This window comes from Drosophila hydei, unplaced genomic scaffold, assembly GCF_003285905.1.
Source record: "Drosophila hydei strain 15085-1641.00,03,60 unplaced genomic scaffold, DhydRS2 tig00000060-arrow-pilon, whole genome shotgun sequence".
Classification (NCBI taxonomy): domain Eukaryota; kingdom Metazoa; phylum Arthropoda; class Insecta; order Diptera; family Drosophilidae; genus Drosophila; species Drosophila hydei.
The window spans coordinates 3,972,573-3,998,049 of record NW_022045656.1 but is presented as its reverse complement, the minus strand read 5'-3'; the positions used below and the strand labels follow the sequence as shown (position 1 = coordinate 3,998,049).

General features: G+C 37.8%; 6 protein-coding genes and 1 non-coding gene across 8 annotated transcripts; 4 read left to right on the top strand and 3 right to left on the bottom strand.

Moving 5' to 3' along the window:
- The first annotated feature begins 265 nt into the window (after positions 1 to 265).
- LOC111593695 (methylglutaconyl-CoA hydratase, mitochondrial) lies at positions 266 to 1,576 on the top strand. The gene is made up of 2 exons (XM_023306618.2): positions 266 to 691; positions 838 to 1,576. Exons 1-2 carry the CDS (start codon positions 367 to 369, stop codon positions 1,413 to 1,415), a joined length of 903 nt encoding a protein of 300 aa, XP_023162386.1. The 5' UTR covers positions 266 to 366; the 3' UTR covers positions 1,416 to 1,576.
- On the top strand, positions 714 to 785 carry Trnaa-ugc. The gene has a single exon. It is a non-coding gene; the product is annotated as a tRNA-Ala (tRNA).
- Positions 1,577 to 5,832: 4,256 nt separating the features above from the next.
- Positions 5,833 to 14,849, top strand: LOC111593081 (proton-coupled amino acid transporter-like protein CG1139). Of its 2 annotated transcripts, none has more exons than XM_023305681.2 (7): positions 5,833 to 6,242; positions 10,603 to 10,745; positions 10,806 to 11,034; positions 12,788 to 12,909; positions 13,402 to 13,882; positions 13,947 to 14,074; positions 14,131 to 14,849. In XM_023305681.2, the coding sequence occupies exons 2-7, from the start codon at positions 10,603 to 10,605 to the stop codon at positions 14,477 to 14,479; spliced, it is 1,452 nt and encodes a 483-aa protein (XP_023161449.2). In that variant the 5' UTR covers positions 5,833 to 6,242; the 3' UTR covers positions 14,480 to 14,849. The 2 variants fall into 2 exon arrangements, with proteins under 2 accessions (XP_023161449.2, XP_023161440.2); XM_023305672.2 differs by lacking the exon at positions 5,833 to 6,242 and adding an exon at positions 9,096 to 9,199.
- Positions 14,850 to 15,830: 981 nt separating this feature from the next.
- Positions 15,831 to 19,670, bottom strand: LOC111592724 (chromatin-remodeling complex ATPase chain Iswi). The gene is made up of 6 exons (XM_023305115.2): positions 19,413 to 19,670; positions 19,079 to 19,296; positions 18,758 to 19,012; positions 16,581 to 18,693; positions 16,357 to 16,517; positions 15,831 to 16,291 (listed from the first exon to the last, which is right to left on the bottom strand). The coding sequence occupies exons 1-6, from the start codon at positions 19,458 to 19,460 to the stop codon at positions 16,021 to 16,023; spliced, it is 3,066 nt and encodes a 1,021-aa protein (XP_023160883.2). The 5' UTR covers positions 19,461 to 19,670; the 3' UTR covers positions 15,831 to 16,020.
- A 125-nt stretch (positions 19,671 to 19,795) lies between these two features.
- LOC111592733 (chromatin-remodeling complex ATPase chain Iswi-like) lies at positions 19,796 to 22,242 on the bottom strand. The gene is made up of 4 exons (XM_023305128.2): positions 22,083 to 22,242; positions 21,806 to 22,008; positions 21,496 to 21,747; positions 19,796 to 21,434 (listed from the first exon to the last, which is right to left on the bottom strand). The coding sequence occupies exons 1-4, from the start codon at positions 22,128 to 22,130 to the stop codon at positions 19,946 to 19,948; spliced, it is 1,992 nt and encodes a 663-aa protein (XP_023160896.2). The 5' UTR covers positions 22,131 to 22,242; the 3' UTR covers positions 19,796 to 19,945.
- Positions 22,243 to 23,006: 764 nt separating this feature from the next.
- LOC111592655 (protein preli-like) lies at positions 23,007 to 24,408 on the bottom strand. The gene is made up of 4 exons (XM_023305010.2): positions 24,082 to 24,408; positions 23,810 to 23,987; positions 23,535 to 23,748; positions 23,007 to 23,463 (listed from the first exon to the last, which is right to left on the bottom strand). Exons 2-4 carry the CDS (start codon positions 23,908 to 23,910, stop codon positions 23,065 to 23,067), a joined length of 714 nt encoding a protein of 237 aa, XP_023160778.1. The 5' UTR covers positions 23,911 to 23,987; positions 24,082 to 24,408; the 3' UTR covers positions 23,007 to 23,064.
- Positions 24,409 to 24,607: 199 nt separating this feature from the next.
- LOC111592665 (probable elongation factor 1-beta) lies at positions 24,608 to 25,451 on the top strand. Its single transcript, XM_023305024.2, has 2 exons — positions 24,608 to 24,703; positions 24,803 to 25,451. The coding sequence occupies exons 1-2, from the start codon at positions 24,624 to 24,626 to the stop codon at positions 25,389 to 25,391; spliced, it is 669 nt and encodes a 222-aa protein (XP_023160792.1). The 5' UTR covers positions 24,608 to 24,623; the 3' UTR covers positions 25,392 to 25,451.
- The last annotated feature ends 26 nt before the right edge of the window (positions 25,452 to 25,477 follow it).

Here is a 25,477-nt window from a genome sequence, read left to right as displayed (position 1 = left end):
CAGCTGTTTTATATACTCTAATGCTATTGCGTAAACTGGAATGATTTGTAAGCTTTTTGGACCAGCAATGTCTGTCTCTAAATAGTTCTTGCTATATTATTATTTTGTTTTAGATATTTGTAAATTCAATTTATTTGTATTATTATTATACATTTTCACTTACTAGTTGCTGATTAATTTGCTAAAGTGGATCAAGTAGTGATGTGTTTTAATATTATTAGGCAACTGTAAGGGTATTAAAGATTCGCGTAGATTTTTTTTTAAGGTTTTGCTTCTTCATCCCTGCGTTCTTTGCTATTGCTGCCGGTTTTATAACAATTTGTATTTCTCATACTTTAATTGTTTTGTTGTTTTCATTATTAAAAAATGTCACTGTTATTGCAACATGCTGCAAAGCTAATAACGCGTAGGTCGCTGCCATTAAAAGTTGTAAGCAGATGCTATTCCATTGACGCGGAATTAGGAGATGGCACCGAAGTCCTAGTGGAACGTCTGCAAGGCAAACAGCAGGGCATAACCGTGTTGGGTCTGAACAGACCAGCTGCGAAAAACGCATTTAGTCGCGGCCTAGTCAACACTTTCAGTGATATCTTGCAGGATATTAAGCGGGATAACGGTTCACGTGTTGTTGTGCTGCGCAGTCTCACACCTGGCATATTTTGTGCCGGTGCCGATTTGAAAGAGCGTAAAGGTAGGGGCTGAGGTTTTCACAAGGGGATGTAGCTCAGTGGTAGAGCGTTCGCTTTGCATGTGAAAGGCCCCGGGTTCAATCCCCGGCATCTCCAGTCAAATTTAATTTTTTCAAAATTATTTTGTTCACTTACTATTTTGCTTCAGGCATGAGTACTGAGGAGACTAAAGAATTTGTGACTCAATTACGAGGCCTGCTTATTAGCATTGAGCAACTGCCCATGCCCGTGATTGCGGCCCTGGATGGGGCAGCCTTAGGAGGCGGCTTAGAAATGGCCCTTGCCTGCGATATACGTACAGCTTCCTCGAATGCCAAGATGGGATTGGTGGAGACACGTCTGGCCATTATACCCGGCGCTGGCGGCACTCAGCGTTTACCTCGTATTCTCTCCCCTGCACTGGCTAAGGAGCTGATATTCACAGCTCGTGTGCTGGACGGCGCCGAGGCGAAGGAACTGGGTCTGGTCAATCATGTGGTTCCGCAAAACGACACCAAGGATGCGGCCTATCAACAGGCGGTGAAATTAGCTGAGGAAATATTGCCCAATGGACCTGTGGGAGTGCGCATGGCTAAGCTAGCCATAGACAAGGGCATGCAAGTGGATCTCAGCACGGGCTACTCTATCGAGGAAGTATGCTATGCTCAGGTCATACCCACCAAGGATCGTCTAGAAGGGCTGGCGGCATTCGCCGAGAAGCGCAATCCTGTATACAAGGGCGAATAAGCGTGTCGTAGAGATAAATTGAGTCTAATTTTCAGCTTTAAGCAGTTGCATTTATTAGTTTTGTTTTAATCTTTTTATTGTTACTTGAAATGAATTTGAATAATAAGTAATTCAATTGTAAATCACATATTTCCATGAAGCTGCCAGGCAAATTTGCCATCATAATTGTCTTTTTAAAGTCATTGAAAAGGTATCATACGCATGTCTTCTAGCTTGTAACACTTGCAAATTAGACGAAGATAAATACTACAAAAGTCAATGTATTTCACATGTTTCAAACCTTGAGTGTGTGCCTATTTCTGTATAAACTTTACTATATAGACATATGTAGTATTTTACCCATATAAATTGCATCCATTATTCAAATAGTAGAGTATCTAATCTTCTACAATTTCACAAAGAATTGTTACGGTTTTGTTTGTGATATATTGTTAGACCATATGACGCAGCGCCAAATAGTTGCAGCAGTTAGTCATGTTGAATGGATAATTACTATAATTAAATCTCAGCCTGAATGTTCGTGCCATGATTATTTGTTCCCACTAAATCAAGTCGATGCAAAAAACAATCCACCTCCGCCTCGACCTCCTATGCGGAAATCGTAATTTCCATAGAAATAGAAATTCTATTGAGCATTGTTTAGAAAGCAGCTGCATTCCTCAACTTCAGTTATTGGATTAATTTGTGAACGTATATATGTATATGTGATATATGTAAGCTTTTATCAAAACATTAAACATTAAGTTGTTTTTTTTTTTGTTTTTTGTATATCTGGCGACAAAGACCTTTTGTTTTCGGTTTTATAGAAACTTGTACACTCAATGAATGGCGTCAACTGCTTATTAAAACAAATAGCTATAGCGGGTGCATGGCTCTCTCAAGGAGGCAATCATCTTTTGACTAGCAGCTGCTTGTCTCCTACAACAGCTGACCCACTTGCCACGCCCTTAAGGCTGTCAGGCAGGCAGACAGTGTATCTGTGTAGACATCAAACGCCCATTCAATTAACATGCAGCACCTTGTTTGACATCATGCAAGGTCAGTAGCCGCACTCTTAGCTGGATGAGAGCTGTGCGGGCGCGCGACGTCTGTGCTTATATGTATTTCAGACTTAACTCTGACTGGCGGCTGCTGACTCAGTCCCAGTATCGGTCATTTGGCAAATCGGATGCGACAATCTAGAGACAACTAATGCCAAGCGCACTTTGCATACTAATCAATTAATTAATTAATTGCTTAGATGATGAACTCGGCATGGCCTGCAATACGATCTCGAAAATAAAAACAAAACAAAACAAAATATAGATACTGTACAATTCGAGGGCCATTTAATCCGGAACCAATTGCGGAAGCATATTCGATTCAACATTATTATTTTTATTATTTTTTGTTATAATTCCAAAAAAGACAAAAAGTATTACGTACTACGGAATTCGCGCTAAAAACGAGTTTCATGCATTTTAAATGATCTTTGTACATTATTTGCTTCAACAAAATATACATGTACATATTTGCATTTGCATGAAGTATGTTGGGCTCACAATTTGCATTGCGTACACCCTGGAAAAAATAAAAAACAACAATCACAATACAAATGATAAAATGTTTTCCAGGTATTTTTGTACTCTAAAACTGAGACATGTCGAGTGTTAACAATTATTGAAATTGCGCACACGTCAAGTCGAAAGACAGCAAACGGAATATGACTTAAGATGGCAAATATATGATACCCTGTATCTTAAGTTGTCAAAATACAAATACAAATGCATGTCGCAGATCCTACATCAATAAAGTTTATTTATTCAACAGATAAGAAGACTCTGTATATCTGAGCATCGATAAATATTGACTTTCAAGATCAATTTGTTGTATATTAAATTCAAAACTCGAAAATTTTTTTGATTAAATAATTCTAAGTTTTTATTTATCTTCTTTTCAGAGATCATTTCTAAGATCTCTTCAAGAAAATTTTCGAATATATATATTATTTTTTAAGATTTTTGCACTGTCCGTTTGTTTTTATGTGTATACCCTGGAATAACAATGTCATCTTTAAGCCCTAAAAATGTTAAACCAAAGAAATGCAGAAGCTATTTATGACTACTTATTCAATGCAGTCTAATGTTGGCTGAAGAAAGGAAACACAATGGAGATCAAAGCAAATACATAAAGTGTTTTGTATAAATTTAAGTGCGGGGTATCTCCAGATAAGGAACTCTCGACAAGTTATTTGTTCTGATTTTCATTTATTTGTACATTCCCTGACATCAATTGTCATCGGACAATATATACTCATCATCATTATTTGTAATCACTGTACATTGTATATTATCCATATCAGATCTTGGCCAATTATTGATGCACTTGACCTTCGACTTATGTTGCACTGATAAAGCATAGCTCTTCTGTACAGCTCCACTCCTACTATTTATCTCAACCTCGAGCATTGCGTATACGTCACGTATTGCGTATATCCAGTCTAGCTTATCTATATTGCTGGTTGTAGTACAAATTAAAGATACACCTGAGCCAACGAATTAAGAGCCAATCAATTGTGACAATTACGTCAAGCAGGTTTTTACTTTTTAATCACAAATTACTTTTAGCCAATTACCGTTTGCCGTTAAATGTAAATGTATGCTTAAAGTTTTTGCTTTTTGTTATCCATAAATCAATCGCGTCTCTCGGAGCTTTAATTAAGTCACTCCAGCTGAACTCGAAAGAAACATTTTAAAATGCGTCACGCGTGAAAATTGTGATTCAAAAATTTTCCACTGGCCCACTGAATGGAACAAGCAACGGCAATTTTATGGACAGGCAGCAAAATCGAGTGCAAGAGCAACAAAAGCAACAACGACAACAAGCAAACAGCAACAATGTCCACTTGAAACAAGTTAATCACTAAACTCCATGATCTGACTTAAAGAGACGCCTCAAGGCGACAACAGCAACAACAACATTAGCAACTGCAACTACAACAGACTCTAAGTAATTGCCTTATTGCTGAAGTACTTTTAGCTGTCGCCTGGGCTCTGCGAATAGCCAAGCGCAGCGCTCTTTAAGGCGCCTCTCGAATTCTTAGCTTAACAATGTTCATTGCACTCCAATTTGACCAAGTCTTCGCCAAGCCTCTCTCCGTATATCTCACTCTTCTCGTCAAACGCCAAGCCAAATTCGTTGATGCTGGCAGACACTGTGTCTCTTGCCAAATACAGGGTGCTCCAGCTTTTGTTTAATCAAAGATTTGAGTTCGTTTGAAGCGTATTTAAAATAAGAGTTGATTGAACTTTTGCGATTTATAGTAAAGTCTCTACAATTTCATTTAGAATTCAAGCAATTTTTTAGATAAACGGCTTTTCTGATTAGGTAAGCCACACTGTAAGTGTTATTTTCGCATTAATTAATTAAGAAAATAAGTTAATGCCAAATTTAACTCATTTGGAAACTTATTCAAAAGGCTATATTTACATAATAGTCGCAACAACACCCTACCAAAATTAGGTAGATTATATATAGACCCATATATATATAAATGTAATATATACATAATACATAATATAATATTATATATATATATATATATATATATATATATATATAATACATAATTAACATTGACTCGAGTAAAATATATAATATCAAGATATTACACAATTAACGTAGATAAAGCAAGAAAATTACATTAGTCTAAATACAGCCAACATATATTAGTTACATTGACCTAGATATGTACATAAGATTATATATATTCTTAAACAACTTTAGAAGTCTTATGCAAACTCGTCTACTTAAAAAAATGAAGTCAATTTAGCTCATGAGTAATCTTGTATTGAGTTCAATTTTTAAATTTCAAGAACAGCTTCAAATGTTTGGTTTCTTAACTAGTTTTTTTCAAGTTCGGGGCAACATTTGGTTGCCAGATGAAGATAAAGTTTTACAAATCGTTTATGATCTTGAAAAGTTTAACTTATCAGCGTTCGTTTCAATTTTAATGCTTTGTTCGCTGTAGTTATCTAAATAGCCTTAATTAGCTACCGTTTTAAGTTGCAGCTGCTGCTGTGGGTGCACAGCACCCTGTGCGAGCGGGCAAACGCTGCGTATGAGCAATGCAATGCAATGCAATGCAACGCACAGGTAGACTTGTCTTGCTGTACAATTTCCAAAACGGTTTGGTATAGAAAGCATACACTCACACACACTGATACACAAACCCATTCACGCACTGCGTGAGAGAGAGGACAGCGTCACGGTTTCGTTTATTGTCCGCTGCGCTAATTGCTGGCTAGCCCCTCTCTCCCATCAACAGTTCATCCGACAGGTGTGTGTGTTGCGATGTGTGTACTTTATAGCCGGCAGCAGCAGCAACAAATTCAAGCAAAAACATTGGCTTAATATCAGTCACTAACTGATCGCCAGAGCGTTAACAACAAGGCGCACGCAGTCGCAGCTCGGAAATTGAAAATAAAAGCGCGCGACTTTTAAATCGAATTTAGTGACTACTTAAAATAACCGTTATTTACACTCACACAGGCAGCACAAAGCCTTTTTAAAACAATTGACATTGTGTAAAACGAAATCAATAAAATTAATTAAACTCAATCTTTAGTGTTTACAAATCGCGCACGACTTTCACGCGATTTTCGTCCAGGCATTTTGTGCGGGCGTTAATTGACGCTAAGTTGCGAAACAAAGGAATAAAAAAAATAAAGATTGAAAACCAAACAATTCATGTCAATGTTAGACACAGACAAATTGTCAAAGTCAACAAACCAATAACAAAATATACTTCTTTCAATATATAATTCAATTAGCAACAGTTGCGAGAAGGTAATTAAATTAAAATTAAAATTATAATTTTAAGCTCAAGTTAAAATTAAAATAAAAAAAGTATGGAGAGAGTGAAGAGGATAAGATAAATGAAACAAACAGCTGTTAAGAGCATGTAAAGTTTATTTTTGAACCAGAATTATTTTATATTAAACATTAAAATTCACATGTATATGAAAGTGATCTAAATAACATCGTCTGTTGGAAGCAGAAAATGCATAATAACTTTGTAAAATGTATTACGTTTTAAGAGTATTCTCTTGATATACATATTATTATATATATGTATTTATAAATATATATGTGCATTTTATACACTCTTATTTGTTAACAATATTTATTTGTTATCTTTGGTTCCATACAAACTAAATAGATCTGCAACGATCTTAATAATCTTTAAGAAACTCCTTTTAGTCTGAGTGCCAAGTTAGTTACTAGTAAATTAGCTTTATATAAATCGTATTACAATATGTTTTAACTATCAGAAATAATTTATTTATAATATTCGCCTGAAGACGTATAAACGGACAATTAGAAACAAAATCTTGATTAAATATATTATTATATTCTATATTCTAAACGAGCAGGCTTAAAATACAAGTTTCCCTTCCTGAAAGTATTTGTGAATTTTAAGAAGTCTAGACTTGAGTTAGCTAACAATGAACTACAATAAATGGAATAAAAATATCTTATATAGTTGCCATAGGAACAAAAAAGATAGGAGTAGTTGTAGAAGTCCATCTAAAAGCAGGTAATTAACATAATTTCATTTACTCTAAATTATTGTAATCTGTATTGAGTTTTAGGCAATTGCCAAAATTCGCTAATTATTTATTTTAGACAGCTAGATTTATTGAGCTGATATGTACATATTGACACTGATTTCAATTATTCCTTGATTTTTCATTTTTTTTATATTTATTTAATAATTTAAAACGATTAGAACTGAAATATTACTCTCATATATTAAATGTATTGAGTCGGTGGATATTTATTCCATAGTTTCAATAATTTAGAGATCTGTTGAGAGACGATTATTGACTTTGTTGTATCTGTCGGCTGTTTGGGACTTAAATATTCTCCATAAGCACGAGCTAATTTATGAGCTGTTCTCGGCGATCTTACCTAATATCTAGGCAAGGCTTTGTAATTCACGAACGCGATTGCAATATACAAGTTCAGCATGAAGACTTCGTCAGCGGCTTCATTAATTATGCAACGCATGTTTAATTTTTTATATATAGTATATATATATTTTTGCATATCGATAGCGAACCTACTTACCTAGACGCGAATTTGATTTTTGACACTGAGCAGCTCCATTGAAAAAACATTAACCGCCAGCTGCGAATTGATGAATTGCGTTATTGATAATTACGCGTGTTGGACAACAAGTTTCGCAGCACGTGAATCAAAAACAAAAAGAAAATGATATTAATGAAACAAGTAATGCAAAACTCTCGACAAAAGGTACTTTATAGCGAAGCCTTCAGTGAGTACATATACGTAAATATTATCTACTGAGTATTGTGTATTAATATTTTTTAATCAGTGCATCAAAGGAGTTTCTTGAACTTTTATGCTACAAAATGTGATTCTAGAATTTTCAGTTTCTTACAAAATTAGGAGTTATAAAAAAATTAAAATTAAAAGATAAACGAATTTAATTTAAAACACAAATAGCATCAACTCATGTTAATCAATTTCAAAATATCTCATTTACGAAACAAAAACTTTTTACAAATGCTGCTAAATTGTTATATTAAATTTCGCAATCTATATATTAATAACTATTATAAGCAAATAAAAAATTGTATATATATTCCCAAACAAATGTACAGAAATATGTATCAACTAATAAAGTTTTGGTCTGCTGCGTTGATTAAACAAGATATTACGCCCTATATTAGGTTCTATGCCGGCAACTGATGTCATTGCCAGTTTAGCATAATCATAAACGATTCCGTGACGCACTTTTTGATAAGCTGTTATGATTATTAATTAAATCATGGCTGGCAGGAGGCAGTCAAGCGTCGATTATAACGCCAACGCCCACCAGGCGCCAATTGGCATAAATCATTCGTCTAAATTCGCGGACAGTGATATGACAGCGAGAACTAATCAAATGTCCGCCATGATTCACGATCCTATCGATCGTCCGCGTGACATGGTAAAATCCACAACAATATAAATAATAATTATAATTGGCGACTAACCAGTGCTCAAATAAAATACGAGTTCAACATTTCTAATCGAACCTCGTAAAGTTTTATTCAATAAATTTCCCATGAACCCGTTCATAACTCGGCGCCCATAACTATAGTAACTAGCTATATAGACTATTACAACTGTCATAACTTTAAAGCATGTCAATGTCGCAGATATAAAAACATATCGATAATATATTATATATATATATATATTGTCCTTAATTGCTTGACTAATCTTATCAAGCTGCTGATAAATGATGTTCGTACAATTTCTTAAGCGTATCTTTTTCTTGATACGTGTACAACATTTAATGTCAATTATTATAAAATGAACTTTCGTTTTTTCTAGTGAAGCCTCAACTAACATACAAATGTTGCGAAATCTTAATTATAAAGCATTTTGCTGAGTTCTCTTTAGACTGCATTAAATCTAAGTAGGCAACGTTAACAGCAACTGCTTATCAGCCTTATCGGTTATCGAATACAGCTTTATAATTGATTTTAAAAGTAGCTTTGAGTATTTATGAGAAGCATTTCGCTGTGTTACCGTATTAATTGTCGCTGCTTCGAATTTCAGCCATATAGAGTTGTTATCTTTCGGACACCTTCTTTGGCAACGACTTCCAACATTGTAGCCGGCCCAAGCATTCAGTTGCAATTGGCCCGAGGCCGCGTTCGGTTCTACATCCTAGCTAGTTCTACATTCAATTAAATCAAGAGAATAATAATAATTATAGCTAACAAAGCGTAAGTTTTTTTGATTAACGTCTTTACTGACAGGAAATAGGGGATTAAGGCAATTAAGCAAAAACTTATCAATCAAATGTATAAAAATTTCCATTTTCTGAATGAATCATATGTCTGCATCTATGAATGAAAGTAATTATTCGGCTTGTTGTTGATGTAAATGGTTTTGATTAAATAATTTACTAATTTAATTAATTTATTAATTAATTTGTAAATAAATCGAAAAACAATGTGATATAAATTTTAGAATTGTGCTGTTTACGTTTCCAAATAAACTGAATTTGTTTTCAATAAGTTTTCAATTATCCTGCAACATAAAATATACTTAAAGCTCTTCAAATCTAAATGAGCTAATCAAAAAATTACTTTGTTTATGATATGAACAGCAGTTAATATTTATTATATTTAGGAAAAAATCTGAACGAAAGGATAGTTTCGTAAGCTGTATTTGTTTTTCTATCATAAATCGAGTGTGACTTCAAAACTTAAACAAGTTCAAAATTGCAACTCCTCAAACAATCTGCTCTTAATTTTTCACGTTTTTGTTAATCATTTTTATTTTAGAAGATTAAATTTAATTATTTTCGGAAGAAGTAAATGCAATTCAATTTTTTAATAATAGTATATGGTTTCTATATGTGTATTTAAACATACAAATATGTATTTATTAATATATAAATATATATTTGTTTGTAAAACTCAAGAATGTCCTTTTCCCAGTTTTGCATTGACTCCAAGCATGAGTAATCAAGTGATATTACAACAACGCTTCAAAGGAGCACTATACCACGTGCTCCTTTAATCTAATCAGCTAATAAAAGTACATGTTAAAAGTGTGGCTAACCCCAAACCAAGTTGCTAACTAGTATAATCATCCTGCTCTTTACGAAAGCCATAAATAACATTAACTAGTGATTAGCTCTAATCTAATTTGCCTATTACCACTCGTAGAAAGAGAGGGGAAGTGGGCGAGAGAGAGCGAGATTGGATGAGGGCGACAATTAAGTTGGGCATGTGACCATGATTATTACCATTATGAACTGTATGTGGCCGGCAGTTTTTGGGGGACTTTTATGGGGTCTATATCGGAATTATAACCCCGGATTTATAACTCCGGCCGAAAGCACTACGTAAAATTTATGAATGCAGTTCACACGTCAACAACTGGACGGTCCGAGAAATTCAGATAACGATCGTATTTGCGATTCGCATAGTTTTATAGATGTGCTAAAAGCAGTCTCGACTTGTTTGCGATATAAACGTAAAGAACAAGTACTTGAAACTGACCGTGATAAGATATGGACTGGCATGCGCCAGGGAAATCTCTCAAGTGGATTAGCCCTGCCCTGGACAGAATAATCATCAGAACTAACCATTTACCATAACCTTTTTACCATCCACAGATGACGGACAATAAGGCATTTACGCCGGATACGGCCGTCGCCGAACCGAATACGGCGCGGTCTTCGAATGCGAGCTTGAAGACAGATGCCTTGCCGCCCGCCTATAACACTGCGGTCGAAAGTCTAAAAGACTTAAACTCCAAGTACGTAGCAGTCATCTCCGCTTTAATATACATTTTCTCATACTCTCTCGGTCTTCACAGAGCCAACTTGACAGAGAAGGATCAACTGGAGGAGGCCGAGTACTGTCCGTTTGAACATCGCGATCCTAATGGCGCCAGCGCTGGCGGGGCTTTGGCCCATCTGCTCAAGAGTTCGCTGGGCACTGGCATCCTGGCCATGCCCATGGCTTTTCACAATGGCGGTTTGTTGTTTGGCGGCATCATGACACTCATCGTCGGCTTTCTCTGCACGCACTGTGTGCATATTTTGGTAAGTAACTCCTATTAACGTGTATAGTAGAGTGGCCATTAAACAAGCTTAGCTTTACACAAGTGAAATAATATGAAAAACTTTTAAGAGTTGAAAAAAAACTCTGGTAAAGAAGTAGCTACAGAAAAGGTTGGAATTGAAGACATTGCATTAGGAATACATTTTATGAAAACCCGAACATTCAGTATATATCAAAAAAGTAATCTATGATATATTACAAATATAATCTATCAATCGACCAATCTTAAGTAGCAATCTAAAGTCAAGCCTACTAGCTAGTGGGAAAGTAGCTTAGCAAACGTTTCTTTTTCGAAAGGCAAGCAAAGCTCTTAAGAAAGAGTATTAATTGTTAATAATCAACTTTAAGTGTCTGGTATAATGATTTAAATACAATTTTTAGCTGACGCCGGACTTAATACTATTAAGTGACATACAAAAAATGCCATATTAGATGATAAACAAGCTGTCTTGACAACACTTTTCAAACAAGAAATTTGCGTATCCGGTCGAAAGCTTTTTAGCACCTGCCTTAGCAATTGACGCAATTGCTAAATGTCTGGGATTTTCTTGGGCTTTACTTTGCGGCAAGCCCAACTAGTTCAAGGGCCAATCAAGTCCAAGCAGATGTGCAAACAATTGGCAAAGACTTCGATTAAGCTGCAACTTTGATTTGTCGCGTTTTAAAACGCGTGCAAAACGCCTTCGAACTAACAGTGACAGACAGCCTGACGTTTATATTGACCAGTAATTTTAGTTGATCAGTATTTATAATATATTTGCCCCATTTCCTAGAAATTGCAGGTGCTATAACTGACACACGCTCAATAAAAGAATTATACTATAAATAATTGTTTCCATTTGGACTTTTCGATCAAATCAACTCCCAAATCTCAAGGCAATATTTACTTACTTATATATTGAGCCACTCGAGTTGCAGATTTATGGCTTAAGATTCAATTTGGATTAACGAAAAAAGTGCAAGTAACTTATGGATTCTATATATACATATAAAAGGTCTCTTATCTAGAGTTAGTAGTTGCGGCTTGATTATTACGTAGTTGGTGGACAGCACCAGACAGATGCCTATTGCCCAACGACAGAAATCGGCCGGCGATAAGCGATTATCATAGCTAATACTAACTAACTGTTTGTTTATGAAGTCGCCTTTAGTCCAGTCAATTTATAATCGCTTGGGTAATTGAAGAACTTATAAAGGAAATGGCAATGTTATTAATAGATTTTAGAAAATTGTACTTTTTATAAACAAACAATAGTTGCAAATGATTTACAATAATATTTCCAATTTCAATCAAATATAAGCTTTTAATTATTTACAAGATACAAGAAATTATCTTAATTTTTTTATTCTTCAAAATAATTGTAATATATTAATATATAGTTCTTAAACCAAAACAAAAAATTTATAAAAATTTTAAAGATCTATTTGCAGATTTTATATATGCTTTAAAATTAAATAAGGATTGGGGAATTTCGGTACACTTAGTATACTTTCAAATACATAAGCTTGTATTGCTTAAAAACTAAACCGATTGTTCACATTAATTATCAAAAATGAACAGGAATGTTCTTCTATGTTCTATATACAAAATGGCCACAAATTAATCAGATTTAAATAAGAAGAATTCCATATGCATAAACAATAATGCTTAGATACTTAGTTCATATGCCAACAAATTCTACAACTCTATTCATATTCCATTTATATATTAACTATTTTATCTCATTTTGTTAGGTAAAAACTTCACACAACATTTGTCGCGATGCGAAAGTTCCGGCTCTGGGCTATGCAGAGACTGCTAAAACGGTGTTTGAATATGGACCCAAAGGGCTAAGACCCTATTCCAATTTTGCCAAGTAAGAGTCAATGTTATTCGATAGATCATAAGGCTAGGCGGCTTTTTTTTTTTTGTATTTGTTTTTTTTTTCACACTAATGAAATATTAATTGATACATTAATTAGAGCATTTTGACAAATAATGCTTAACTTCATTAAGCTTATATTCGCATCAAAATCCTATTATACAAAGATAAGATAGCTGAAAAAATCGCTTTTTGTAAAACAAAATGTTGAAATTCTTTTACGTTTATTATTACAGTTTTTTTATCTTTTGTATATCTTTGATATAATTGATATATAATCTGTCGAGTTCAACAACACTTCCATCAATTACTTTCACACATCATGACCAAATTTGCAATTAAGAATATACCCCGCAAACTTTTACGGATTCCTGATAATTTACTTAGCATAATTATTGAATTTTTATCATATTGTTGGGGCTGGGATTTGGGAAAAGTACTTCCTTTAACAACTGATAACTGATAACTGATAACTGTTTATTGCAGACAATTTGTGGATATTGGCCTGATGGCTACCTACTATGCCGCCGCCTGTGTCTATATGGTCTTCATAGCGACCTCTTTCCATGATGTCATTAACTATGATGCGGGTCTCAAATGGGATGTGCGCATTTACATCGGCTTTACGGTGATACCCTGCCTATTGATAGGTCAGATTAGGAACCTCAAGTGGCTGGTGCCGTTCTCCCTGATGGCGAACGTGTTCATTGTTGTGACCTTTATCATAACACTCTACTACATGTTCGACCAGGAGCTTGACTTTAAGGATAAGCCACTGATTGCGCCTGCAGCCCATATTCCCCTCTTCTTTGCCACTGTCATCTTTGCCATGGAGGGCATCGGCGTCGTCATGCCCGTGGAGAACTCGATGAGAAAGCCACAGCAGTTCCTTGGCTGTCCCGGCGTACTCAATACGGCCATGGTTACAGTTGTGGTACTCTATGCAATCATTGGCTTCTTTGGTTATGTGAGTGAAGATCAGACCATCGGCTCATAAACGTTTTACTCATGCTACTTTGTCCACTTTACAGGTCAGGTTTGGAGACGAAGTGCGAGGCAGCATTACGCTAAATCTGCCAGACGGCAGCTGGTTGGGCGACACAGCCAAGTTGCTGATGGCCGTGGCTATACTCTTTACCTATGGTCTCCAGTTCTATGTGTAAGTACTGAATGTCTTCATCCTGACATTGTTTCATTATTTTGCCTCAATTGCAGGCCCAATGAGGTTCTCTGGCGTAAGATCCATCACAAGTTCCGGCCGGAGAAGCACAACATTACGCAAATTCTGCTACGTACTGGCATCATCCTGGTCAGCGGAGGTATTGCAGCAGGTATACCTAATCTGGAGCCATTCATCAGTCTTGTGGGCGCCGTCTTCTTTTCGCTGCTTGGCATTTTCGTGCCTAGCTTTGTGGAAACTGTGTATCTGTGGCCCGATCGTTTGGGCTTTTGCAAGTGGAAGCTGATTAAGAATATATTGTTGGGAATTTTCTCGCTCCTGGCGCTTGTCGCAGGCTCTGCAGCCTCCATCGATGAGATAATCAATCCCAAGGAGGAGGTGTAGCAATTGTTGCCACAACCCTTGACTAGTATTAAATAAGATGCAGGTGCTCCTACTGGCGAGCGAGTGTATAGTACCAAGTGCAGCAGCCACATACACATACACATACACCTCTAAACACCCTAGACACAACTCCCAAATGGCCATGTTGAACATGGCCAAGCAGCTGCCGCTGGACTGCATTGAAAAGTTGATATTAATTCTTAAGCCTCAACACCAATTCTGCACACATATGTTTGTCTTATGTGTGTCTAGTAAGTACCTGCATCTAACTGTTATACATTATATATATAGTTATATATATGTGTATTTGTATTTAAACTAATGCCCAATCCATAGAATTTATAATCTTATTAATTAAGTTAAAACAAAAACAAAGTCTTCTTTTATACGTGTTAAATACAATAAAAATGTTTAAATGTTTAAATGCTTTTGGACAGTTGTGGGTGTGGATAAAGTTTTTCTGCCAAATCCTTTCTATTATCTAGAATTTATAGTTTTTGTAGCATATTTTATGGGTTTCTGTGACATTCAAGGTTTTAGCGTTTTTCTGTTTACTAAGTTAAACTTATATCCAAAGATAGCTAAATTAATATAGGGAAAGCCTTATGAAGTGCTTCGATGGATTAAGCTATGCTGCAGTTGTTAAGCACTGAGTAACCTTAGTCAATTATGAATCAATTGCTTTCTCCTGTAGTTTTATAGAGATCTAAAACGAATATATACTCCTATTATTATATTCATTAGACAAATTTTTATAAACAAATCTAAAATGTTTTTTGCAAATTTAATAAGATATTTGGTATCACTTTAAATTAGAAAATATATAACGCATACGCCTACTAGCGTACAGCTATAAAGTAGGAATCGGCACACGAGCAGATATGGGGATAAGAACCGTATAGCGAACCAGAACCAATTTTTAAATTTTGGGTAGTTTCAAAATATTTGTTTTTCCTGTTGTTTTTCTATTTCCTTATACAATTCAACTTATCTTTTATTTGAATGAGCTCATTATTATACCTATATCCGCTCACCTAAAATTTAGTCACACACTAAGATTTGCCTTGGATTAGATAACTTAAGTTGAAAAGGGAAATTGTGTACAAACACAACTGTTGAAAAATGATTTCACAGCAAGTTCGCATTACTATGATTAGCCAAGATAGACTACACCAGCGAATCTTTTTTATCAAAATGCATTTATATATATGTTTGTTTACTTTTGCTCCGTGACATTTAAAGTATAAATAATTGAAATCTTATAACGAAATACAATTAAGTGGAATAGAATACAGCGGCGCGCATATATAATTATTAATTACTAATTATTATTATTTAAGTATGTAATAAATCTTTTGTTTTGTAAATTAAGAAACTACAAACGAGTGTAAAATGTTTTTGTGGATGGTCTATAAAATAATGCTGTGCGGAGCTGAATCTCATATAAATCGTATTTGTGTAGTTATTGTTATTGTTATTATTACTTGTATTATTATATTATTAACTGTTTTTTCACTAGTAACGTCATGGTGGCGGCCTCTTTACTTCTTCTTCTTTTTAGCATTGGAACTGGTGGCAACCACCTCGCTTTTGCGCTTCTGATTTGCCTTCTGCTGTGGCGGCGGTGCAGGAGTGTTCGTGCTACTGCCGCCCGGAGTCTTGGGCGTTTTCTTCTTTTTCTCGGCGCGCTCTTTTTCTTCAAGCTCAAGATTCTCACGCTCGATAAGCGTGATTAGTGTGTTGCAGCGTCTTTGCAACTCCAGCGCTGTGCGAGATTTGATAAACCAGTCAAAACGAAACTGCGGCGAGGCGCTGCAAATTTTTACATCAAAAGATATTAGGTTTCTTGTCAAAAATTATTTGTAAAAAACTCTCACCGTATGGCCGCGCGCAGCTCTTCGTAAACATTTTCTTTGTCGAAGCCGAGCTTGTGCAGCATGCAGACCAAAAAACGATCTTCGATCTCTGTATAATTTTTGCCCTTGTTGTTGCCATACTGCAACCGAAGCTGGTGGAAAGGCGCGCGATATCGAGACATCTGCAATAAGACACCGAATATATATTATAGTCAACTAACTATGAACTAACTAACTATGCTCACCTTTTGATCGAGTGCCTTTTTGATGGACAAACGTCGTTGAATCTTGCCCTCGCCACGCTCAATTTGTCCCATGATGCGTTCAATATCTTGCAGCTCTGTGCACCGCTCCCAGAATACGGCATTGTATTCAATCACCTCTTCTGGTGTCTTGCCCTCCACATCCTTGGCAATGTTTTCGATATCATCGCGTCCATATTTCTCGTTCGCTTTGATGAATTGATTGAAATCTCGCTTTGTCCAAGCTGTAAAGCCCTGAGACAGCAGATTTTCTTTCTCAAGAATTTCATCGTCGGAGAGCGGTTCAGCTTCATCAATTTTACGCTGTTCCTCACGCTGCACTTTGGTGGCCTCTGAACCGAGTTCCGTATTCTTGGGCACTTTGTAGCCAACAGTTTTGCGGAAGTAATAAATCTCTTGATCGAGCAGCTCGAATAGGCGCGGCGGAAAGAATTGAAAGTCTTGAACAATAGGCTGTTTAGGCGGGCGTGGCGCCTTGGGTGCCTTTGGTTCAGAGACTCGTAACGCCTCACGGAAATAAGCATCCACAGCGTAGTTCGCTTTACGTTCACGCTTGGGTGGCTCAATCCAGTTACCCAAAGCATTTAGCTTTTGCTTTTCGCGCCAATCCTCGCCCTCAAATTGATAAACAGATGAGGTGCCCGCTTCGCCGTTTGTGTCCATGGTAAAAGTACGTAACGAGCTCTCACCCAAGCTGTCCAAATGAGCTTTCTGTTCGGCCGTCTTTGCCTCGCCGCGCTCCAAAATGACATCGATGTCCTCGTCGGTAATGTCTGTCTCCTTGGAGCTGAATACCTGATTGGCACCGAAGCGAATAATATTCAACATCTCGTCTTTATTGAGCTGGGCACGATTGTCAACGAGACGGCCGCCTTGAATAACCATTTTGTCCAATCGCAGCTTCACCTCGGCACGCTCCACGATCTTTTCCTCTACGGTACTTTCGGTAATTAGTCGAAACACGCGCACTTGTTTCTTTTGCCCAATACGATGGGCACGATCCATGGCCTGCAGATCCATCTGTGGATTCCAATCTGAATCATAAATAATGACCACATCGGCGGTGGCCAAATTGATACCCAAGCCACCGGCTCGAGTCGACAACATGAATATAAATTTGGTGCTGTTCTCCATATTATACTCCTGGATTTGTCGATTACGATCTTCATGCGGTGTTTGGCCATCCAAGCGACAATAGTTATAGTTACGCCAATGGCAATAATCTTCAAGAATATCCAGCATGCGAGTCATCTGCGAGAAGATTAGCACACGAGAGCCTTGCTCCTGTAGCTTTGGAAGAAGCTTGTCCAGAATAGCCATTTTGCCCGAGTTATAGACGAGATGAGTGTCGGTTGTGTATGGAGGTCCTGGCTCAGCGCCATCGAACAAATACGGATGATTGGTGCATTTGCGCAGCTGCATCAAAATGTTCTGAAGCCGCATTTTCTCCACTTTTCCAGCGCCGTTGACGATGTCGATGTCTTTCAGGAGCACCTTGGTATACCAGTCTCGCTGCATTTTCGACAGCCCAACAAAGATTTTCATCTCTTTTTTGGGCTTCAATCGTTTCTCCACCTCTGCCTTCAGACGACGCAGCAGGAATGGCTTGAGTACAGCGTGTAGACGCGTAACAAGAGCATCATCACCCAGACAAGTATTTGTGTTGAACCACTCGTCAAAGTCCTCCGAAGAGTTGAATACATCGGGTAGTAGAAAATTAAGCAGCGCCCACAGCTCATGCAAATTGTTCTGCAGAGGCGTTCCAGTAATAAGCAGACGATTTGCGGTCTTGAATTCGCGCAGAATCTCCGAAAGTTTTGACTTTTCATTCTTAATGCGATGCGCTTCATCGATGACCATGTAGCGCCAGTTGAATTTCTTAAAGACGGACTTTTCACGTATACACATCTCGTATGAAGTGACGCAAACATCCCATTCCCCAGGTAACAGGACATCACGAATAAATGTGTTGCGAGTGTCCTGGTCGCCAATGAGACAAACAGCGTGGAGAGAAGGACACCATTTCTTAAACTCGTTCACCCAATTTTGAAGAGTTGACTTAGGAACGATTACAATATGCGGTCCAGCTTGATTCCTGTTAAGTGGCGATTCATTAAATGGTATATTGATTTAGGTGTATAAAAGTAACTCTGACTCACTTGAAATGCTTTAGATAACCGAGCAGAGAGATGGTCTGCAGAGTCTTACCCAGACCCATTTCATCCGCCAAGATTCCATTGATGCCGTTCTCGTAAAGCGATATCATCCAGTTGAGACCACGTACTTGATAGTCTCGCATTTCACCACCTTTAATATAGGCCGGCGAAGCATCAAAACGAAATAGTTCCTTACTTGCCGAGTCCTCAGCAAGTAGCTCCTCGTCCTCCTCCTGCTCTGTTTTGCGATGTCGATGGCTGTACAATTAATTGCAAAGTTCAATTTCGTTATGTAGGTTAAGAAATATTTTTTGAATAACTCACTCTGCCACATCCTTATCCTTGTCTTTGTCCTTGTTCTTCTTGGGTCGGCCCTTTGGTTTGGTTGGGCTTTTTGTGCTGTTTGTCATAAAATGTGTAAAAATCTCAGTTTGCTTTAACAAATAATCGAAGCGTCTGCTGCGATCTACTTCGATTTTATTGTCAAATTCGGCTTCCTTTTCGCCCGAGGAGCTGGTCGCCGCCTCCGAGGTAGTCTCATTCTGCATGAACAAATTATTAACAAACATCTGTCAAATTTTTATCGAAGCGGCATGCGGCGTCTGCTTTTGGCGAAAATTTTGCAAGCGCTGCTTTTACTTTATCCAATTCTACTTACCGAGTTCTCCTCGTTGGTTTCCACTGTGGCGGCATCTGTTTTCGACATATTTATAATGCCGTTTGTTTGCTTTTTATGATAAAATTATTTAATTATTGAGTTTTCCAAATTATTTTGGAGAAGCGAGAGCGATTTGCGCGTTGCTGCGTCTGTATGTGTAAGCGACAGCGGGAAAAAGTGGCGTTTTCGGGGTTGCCTTAATTTCGATTCATCGATAACACTCGATAACGACATCCAGGGCTACAACAACAACAATATCCAACTAGACACAGTATTGCGCGGAAATTTGATCAAACTTAATATTATATTTTTGCCATTTGCTTTTTTTACGAGTACAAACAAAATGTTAATTTTAACAAAAATATTAAATTAAAAATAACTTCACTTGACTATTTTAAAATCTTACACTAATCAAAGCTTTCAGCTCTTTCATTTCGACTTCTGATTTTTCCTAAATTCTAAATTATTTTGTCAGCTTATTAAGATTTACGCTGCTTCTTTTTCGGTTCTATTTTATTCTCCTGCTTCTTGCGCTAATCTTCGCCTTCAAATTGATAAACGGAGGAAGTGCCAGCTCCACTGTTTGTATCCATGGTGAAGGTGGGCATTGTGCTTTTACCCAGCCTATTTAGTCTGTCCCTCTGTTCAGCTGTCTTCGCTTCTCCGCGTTCCAGTATAACATCGATATCCTCATCAGTGGTGTCCAGGTCCTTTATGCTAAATACGTCATTGGCACTTAAGCGAATGATATTTAACAACTCTTTTTTATCGGGCATTCGACGATTATTAATACCAGACTGGATGACCTTTCTATCCAGACGCAGTTTGACATCCGCATGCTCGATAATCTTCTCATCGATGGTGTTCTCTGCAATCAGACGGAAAATGCGCACCTGCTTCTTTTGGCCAATCCGATGGGCACGATCCATGGCCTGTAGATCCATCTGTGGATTCCAATCCGAATCATAGATAATGACCACATCGGCGGTGGCCAAATTGATGCCCAAGCCGCCGGCTCGAGTCGACAACATGAATATAAATTTGGCGCTGTTCTCCATATTATACTCTTGGATCAGTCTATTACGCTCCTCGTGTGGTGTCTGGCCATCAAGGCGGCAATAGTCAAATTCTCGCCAATTGCAATAATCCTCTAGAATGTCAAGCATTCGTGTCATCTGCGAGAAGATTAGCACACGAGAGCCCTGCTCCTTAAGTTTCAGCAGTAATTTGTCTAGAATGAACATTTTACCAGAGTTTCTTAGTAGATGCGAGTCTGTTGTGTAGGGAGGCTGTTCGGCGCCTTCGAACAAGTAGGGATGATTTACGCACTTTCGCAGCTGCATTAAAATATTCGAAACTTTCATTTTTGACACTTCGCCGGTGCTTTTGATGATGTCGATGTCCTTGAGCAACAGCTTGGTATACCATTCCCGCTGCATTTTTGAAAGGCCTACATAGATGTTTACCTCTTTCTTAGGTTCCAAATTCGTTTCCACCTCAGACTTTAGACGACGCAGCAGAAAAGGCTTCAATACCGCATGTAAACGGGTAACTAACGTCTCGTCCCCTAGGCAGGTATTCGTATTGAACCACTCATCAAAATCTTCCGAGGAGTTGAACATATCTGGCAGCAGAAAATTAAGCAGTGCCCAAAGTTCATGCAAATTATTGTTTAAAGGTGTGCCTGTAAGAAGTAGACGATTCTTCGATTTGAACTCGCGCATCGTCAGCGAAAGCTTAGTCTTTTCGTTCTTGAGGCGATGTCCCTCGTCGATTATCATGTACTGCCAGTGAAAGCTCTTCAATAGACTGCGTTCTCGCAAGCACATCTCATATGAAGTCGTGCATACGTCCCATTTACCATTCCCATTCGTCAACATTTTAGATTTGATAGTCTTGCGAGTCTTCTGGTTGCCTATGAGACAAACGACGTTCAGCGAAGGACACCAATGCTTAAACTCATTCATCCAATTTCCCAAAGTTGATTTGGGTACAACAACCAAGTGGGGACCAGTATCATGTCTGTAAACGACAATTGTATCAAGTGATCTGGATGTTATTCTTTCAATTTCTGTTCACTCACTTTACATTCTTAAGATAACCCAACAGCGAGATCGTTTGTAGTGTTTTGCCCAGACCCATTTCATCGGCCAGAATACCATTGATTCCATTGTCGTAGAGTGAAATCATCCAGTTTAAGCCACGTACCTGATAGTCACGCAGTTGCCCGTTTGCAATAAAGGCGGGCGAAGCACTTAAGTAACCTATATTATTGTTATTGGTATCTGGTCCAATAGGTTCTCTATCCTCACCCTTTGATACAATGCCTTGATGCCTGAACAATGCATACATATATTTTATTTTTGTATTAGGTAATCCGTATATTCACCTACTTCGGTTGCAAAGGAATCCTGCCTCTTTTGGGCTTTCCGCCAAGACCTTTAGGGTTTTTTGCTTCTGAAAGCGTATCTCGGACAAAATTTGCAAAGATTTCTGTCTGTTTTAACAAGCACTCAAATCGGCTGTTAAGCGTGGATTCTATCGTGTTTAAAAATTCCTTCTCAGCATTGTCTTCAGCCTTGGTTAAGCTCACAATCTAAATAAAATTTGTACATTTAATAAGACAAAAAAGCAGGCACTCAAAAAAAAATTATAGGAATTTCCGCTTACCACATTTTCTTTCTGGTCATCCATGTTGTAGGCGTTTACTTTAGACATTTCATTAGTTTTCTATTTATTTTTATTATTTAGTTATACATAAATAAAAGATCAATTTTACAATGACATTGCGGGAAAAACCGACTACTTTTCTTTGAAGTTCGATAAGCAGCTAGTTATTTATCGATAAGAGTTACTTATCTTTTCTCATTAAATTATAATTTCCAAACACTGTTCTCTGCATAATTTGGTTATAAGAAATTACATATTTATTAACACTGAAGAGTTAAGGAATGCTGTTTCTAAAACGAACACTAGCAATTTTTTTGAACTTTATTTCATGCAAAACCGCTATATTTTGCTAGTCTGTTCTAGCGATCAATCGAAAATTGTTCTCAAAGCGTTGCCGTACATTATACGGGCTAGAATAGTAATTGGTAATAAATATGGTAGTTAACAACACTAGACAAACTTCGCGCCTTGCACGAGCTTATATTTGTTGATCAAATTCCATTTCTGGTTTTTGGTTTACGTCTTAAGTTATACAAATGTTTGTTTTAACCTAGGCATGTATTTTCTACAAAATATATATACAGTACATAAAAATCCAAATTTTTACACGTGTTTTTAGCGAAATATATAGAAAAATGGGAACTGTCTAATGTTCCATTTAATATGAATGACTCGCTGTTCCATGCATTTTTTGTTATTGTGTTGAGCTTATGATTGATACTCGAACTCCATTCAGCTCAACACACGGAATGAAATGCAGCAAATGTTTGTTATATTTTGGAATACATGTATGCGTGCATACATATGTATATGTAATATATATATATATATATAAATATATATATATGCATGCATGCATATATATATAGATATAGAAATATATATATATATATATATATATATTTATATATATATAGATGATTGTATTTGCAAGTCTGTCACCGCGTCTAGTTTAGTTCCATTTTCAGTTCTACTTGTTGAGTTAGTTCTTGACGGAAAAAAGTTGCGCAATTTTACTGGCATGACCTTTGCAAAACTCGTAACTAATTTTCGCTGTTCTCTTCAGAGCCTCGGATGTACTGCTGCCGCTGTGATTCGCAGATGCACTGGCCATATCGCTGTATGTAGCACTCGCTGCTGTGCTCTGTGAACTTATTGGCGTTAATGACGCCGTCGCTGACAGCTGATGCTGCGGGAACATGCGTCGCAGCACGTAGTTAAAGCCATTTGACGCTTTGTTGCCGTTCGATTTGAAGCGCTCAATGCCAAAGGCGCGTATTGCACGGGAGAAACCAAATACTTGAGAACTAATGTATGCACTCCGGACAGCTAAAGTGCGTCCGTCCTTCTGTTCGCTGTAGACTACAATTTCATCCACTTTCTGGAATATACGGTAGGTATTAGCCTGTATCACCCTGTGCGTGCGCGCGCATGAGGTCAAAGTCTGCTTACCATTATCTTTTTCATGCCCAGATTGCGGGTAAATGTTGTAAATGTCTTTTTTACCGGGTCCAACACCGAATCCTCAACAATCTTCACCGGCAAATTGTTGTAAAAACGTGCCCCCCACTTAGGCACCGGATTCGTTTTCGATAACAAACGGCGAGAATATAATTTACCATCGCGCACTTCTCGCCTAATTGTGTCCTCGGTAAGGACATGAGTACTGCGTCAAAGAGTATAGTTATATTAAATATTGTTAATGGTAAATGATAAAGGTAGCACACCTGGACGGGTTTGGATAACGATTCCAATAGGCAGAAACGACATGGATCCAGCTGTAATCAAAAACCGTTTCCGTGCGGCAAGTGGACGCAGTGACTACCATGTCGAGAACACTATACAACCAACTTATTGCTAGGAGCTCTGCCAAATAACGAAAGTGAAAATCGTAGCGGCCCTGAACTGCATTGACAAAAAAGACAAAGAGAGCCGAACAGAATACTCAATTAGAGGCATATTGGCATGCTATAAATAGAACCGATTATTCGATCGTTACCTGCTAGACGATTGTCGCAGAGCTCCAATTGTATGCTTATTGTCGTTGTGTCCGTGCCCCTATCGTTGGTCCCGAGGCCTACTGCTCGTCCAGACTGAGAATTTTGAGAATTTCCCTTGACGTTGTGTAACTGCGTCACAAACAGGGTGTTTCAAATCATCAATCAGATATATGTGTGTCTGCTGCTAATCGAAGCGGTTTTGTTGAATTGCCAATTGCTAATGTTGCTTTGTTTTGGACTTCAACTCATCGCTTATTATTTTCTATTTATATTCAACCACTTATGCTTAACAAAATTTTAACAATTAAGCCAATTACATCGTCGACCAGCAGAACTAACACGAAGCAGCTGAGTAACCATTTTACAGTGTTGCATAGTGTATTTTACATATCGATATATTACGATTCGATATTTATGCAAAAATATTGTCGCCATTGTACATCACTGGCTCTTTCGCATAGACTCTCCCAGCGTAGACGGAACTCGGCGCACGACACATTTATTTTAAAAGCGAATTTAACAAAAAGTAAGCGCATTTAAAATGGCATTCGGTGATGTTAAGACCCCACAAGGCCTCAAGGAGTTGAACGACTTCCTGGCCAACAACAGCTACATCAGCGGGTAAGCGACGAGCCGCATGTGCCTCTCAAATGTGAGGTTAGGTATGATCAACACGTCGGCATATTTCTAATGATATATTCTTTTGGGTTTTTGTTTCAGCTACACCGCTACCAAAGCCGATGTGTCTGTGTTTGATGCCCTGGGAAAGGCACCAGCTGCCAGCTATGCCAATATTTCCCGTTGGTACCGTCACATTGCCTCTTTCGAGGCAGGTGAGCGTTCTGCCTGGGTGGGTGCTCCGCTGCCCCAATTGGCTGGAGGCAAGCCCACAGTCGCTGCTCCCGCTAAGGCAGCTGCCGACGATGATGATGATGTTGATCTATTCGGCTCTGATGAGGAGGACGATGCCGAGGCCGAGCGCATCAAGGCTGAGCGTGTTGCCGCTTATGCTGCCAAGAAATCAAAGAAACCTGCGCTGATTGCCAAGTCGTCTGTGCTGCTCGACGTGAAGCCATGGGATGATGAGACCGACATGAAGGAGATGGAAAGCAATGTCCGCACCATCGAAATGGACGGTCTGCTGTGGGGCGCATCCAAATTGGTGCCCGTTGGCTATGGCATCAACAAGTTGCAGATTATGTGCGTCATCGAGGATGACAAGGTTTCGATTGATTTGTTGCAGGAGAAGATTGAGGAGTTCGAGGATTTCGTGCAGTCCGTCGATATTGCTGCCTTCAACAAGATCTAAGCAACTATATACTCTTTAACTGAAGCATACAAAATAAAATTAAAGCAAAGCTAAACGTAATAATGTCTATCGCTGTCTCTTTCTGT

Excerpts from the sequence above, each read along its gene's own strand:
- LOC111593695 (XM_023306618.2), top strand. The coding sequence starts at position 367 with ATGTCACTGTTATTGCAACATGCTGCAAAGCTAATAACGCGTAGGTCG. Across the intron at positions 692-837 it reads CGATTTGAAAGAGCGTAAAG|GCATGAGTACTGAGGAGACT; the intron begins GTAGGGGCTGAG and ends ATTTTGCTTCAG.
- LOC111593081 (XM_023305681.2), top strand. The coding sequence starts at position 10,603 with ATGACGGACAATAAGGCATTTACGCCGGATACGGCCGTCGCCGAACCG. Across the intron at positions 12,910-13,401 it reads CCCTATTCCAATTTTGCCAA|ACAATTTGTGGATATTGGCC; the intron begins GTAAGAGTCAAT and ends TGTTTATTGCAG. Across the intron at positions 14,075-14,130 it reads TATGGTCTCCAGTTCTATGT|GCCCAATGAGGTTCTCTGGC; the intron begins GTAAGTACTGAA and ends CCTCAATTGCAG.
- LOC111592724 (XM_023305115.2), bottom strand. The coding sequence starts at position 19,460 with ATGTCGAAAACAGATGCCGCCACAGTGGAAACCAACGAGGAGAACTCG. Across the intron at positions 19,297-19,412 it reads AAACCAACGAGGAGAACTCG|AATGAGACTACCTCGGAGGC; the intron begins GTAAGTAGAATT and ends TTGTTCATGCAG. Across the intron at positions 18,694-18,757 it reads GGTTATCTAAAGCATTTCAA|GAATCAAGCTGGACCGCATA; the intron begins GTGAGTCAGAGT and ends GCCACTTAACAG.
- LOC111592733 (XM_023305128.2), bottom strand. The coding sequence starts at position 22,130 with ATGTCTAAAGTAAACGCCTACAACATGGATGACCAGAAAGAAAATGTG. Across the intron at positions 22,009-22,082 it reads ATGACCAGAAAGAAAATGTG|ATTGTGAGCTTAACCAAGGC; the intron begins GTAAGCGGAAAT and ends AATTTTATTTAG. Across the intron at positions 21,748-21,805 it reads AGGATTCCTTTGCAACCGAA|GCATCAAGGCATTGTATCAA; the intron begins GTAGGTGAATAT and ends TGCATTGTTCAG.
- LOC111592655 (XM_023305010.2), bottom strand. The coding sequence starts at position 23,910 with ATGGTAGTCACTGCGTCCACTTGCCGCACGGAAACGGTTTTTGATTAC. Across the intron at positions 23,749-23,809 it reads CGTTATCCAAACCCGTCCAG|TACTCATGTCCTTACCGAGG; the intron begins GTGTGCTACCTT and ends TCTTTGACGCAG. Across the intron at positions 23,464-23,534 it reads TGGGCATGAAAAAGATAATG|AAAGTGGATGAAATTGTAGT; the intron begins GTAAGCAGACTT and ends CGTATATTCCAG.
- LOC111592665 (XM_023305024.2), top strand. The coding sequence starts at position 24,624 with ATGGCATTCGGTGATGTTAAGACCCCACAAGGCCTCAAGGAGTTGAAC. Across the intron at positions 24,704-24,802 it reads AACAACAGCTACATCAGCGG|CTACACCGCTACCAAAGCCG; the intron begins GTAAGCGACGAG and ends TTTTTGTTTCAG.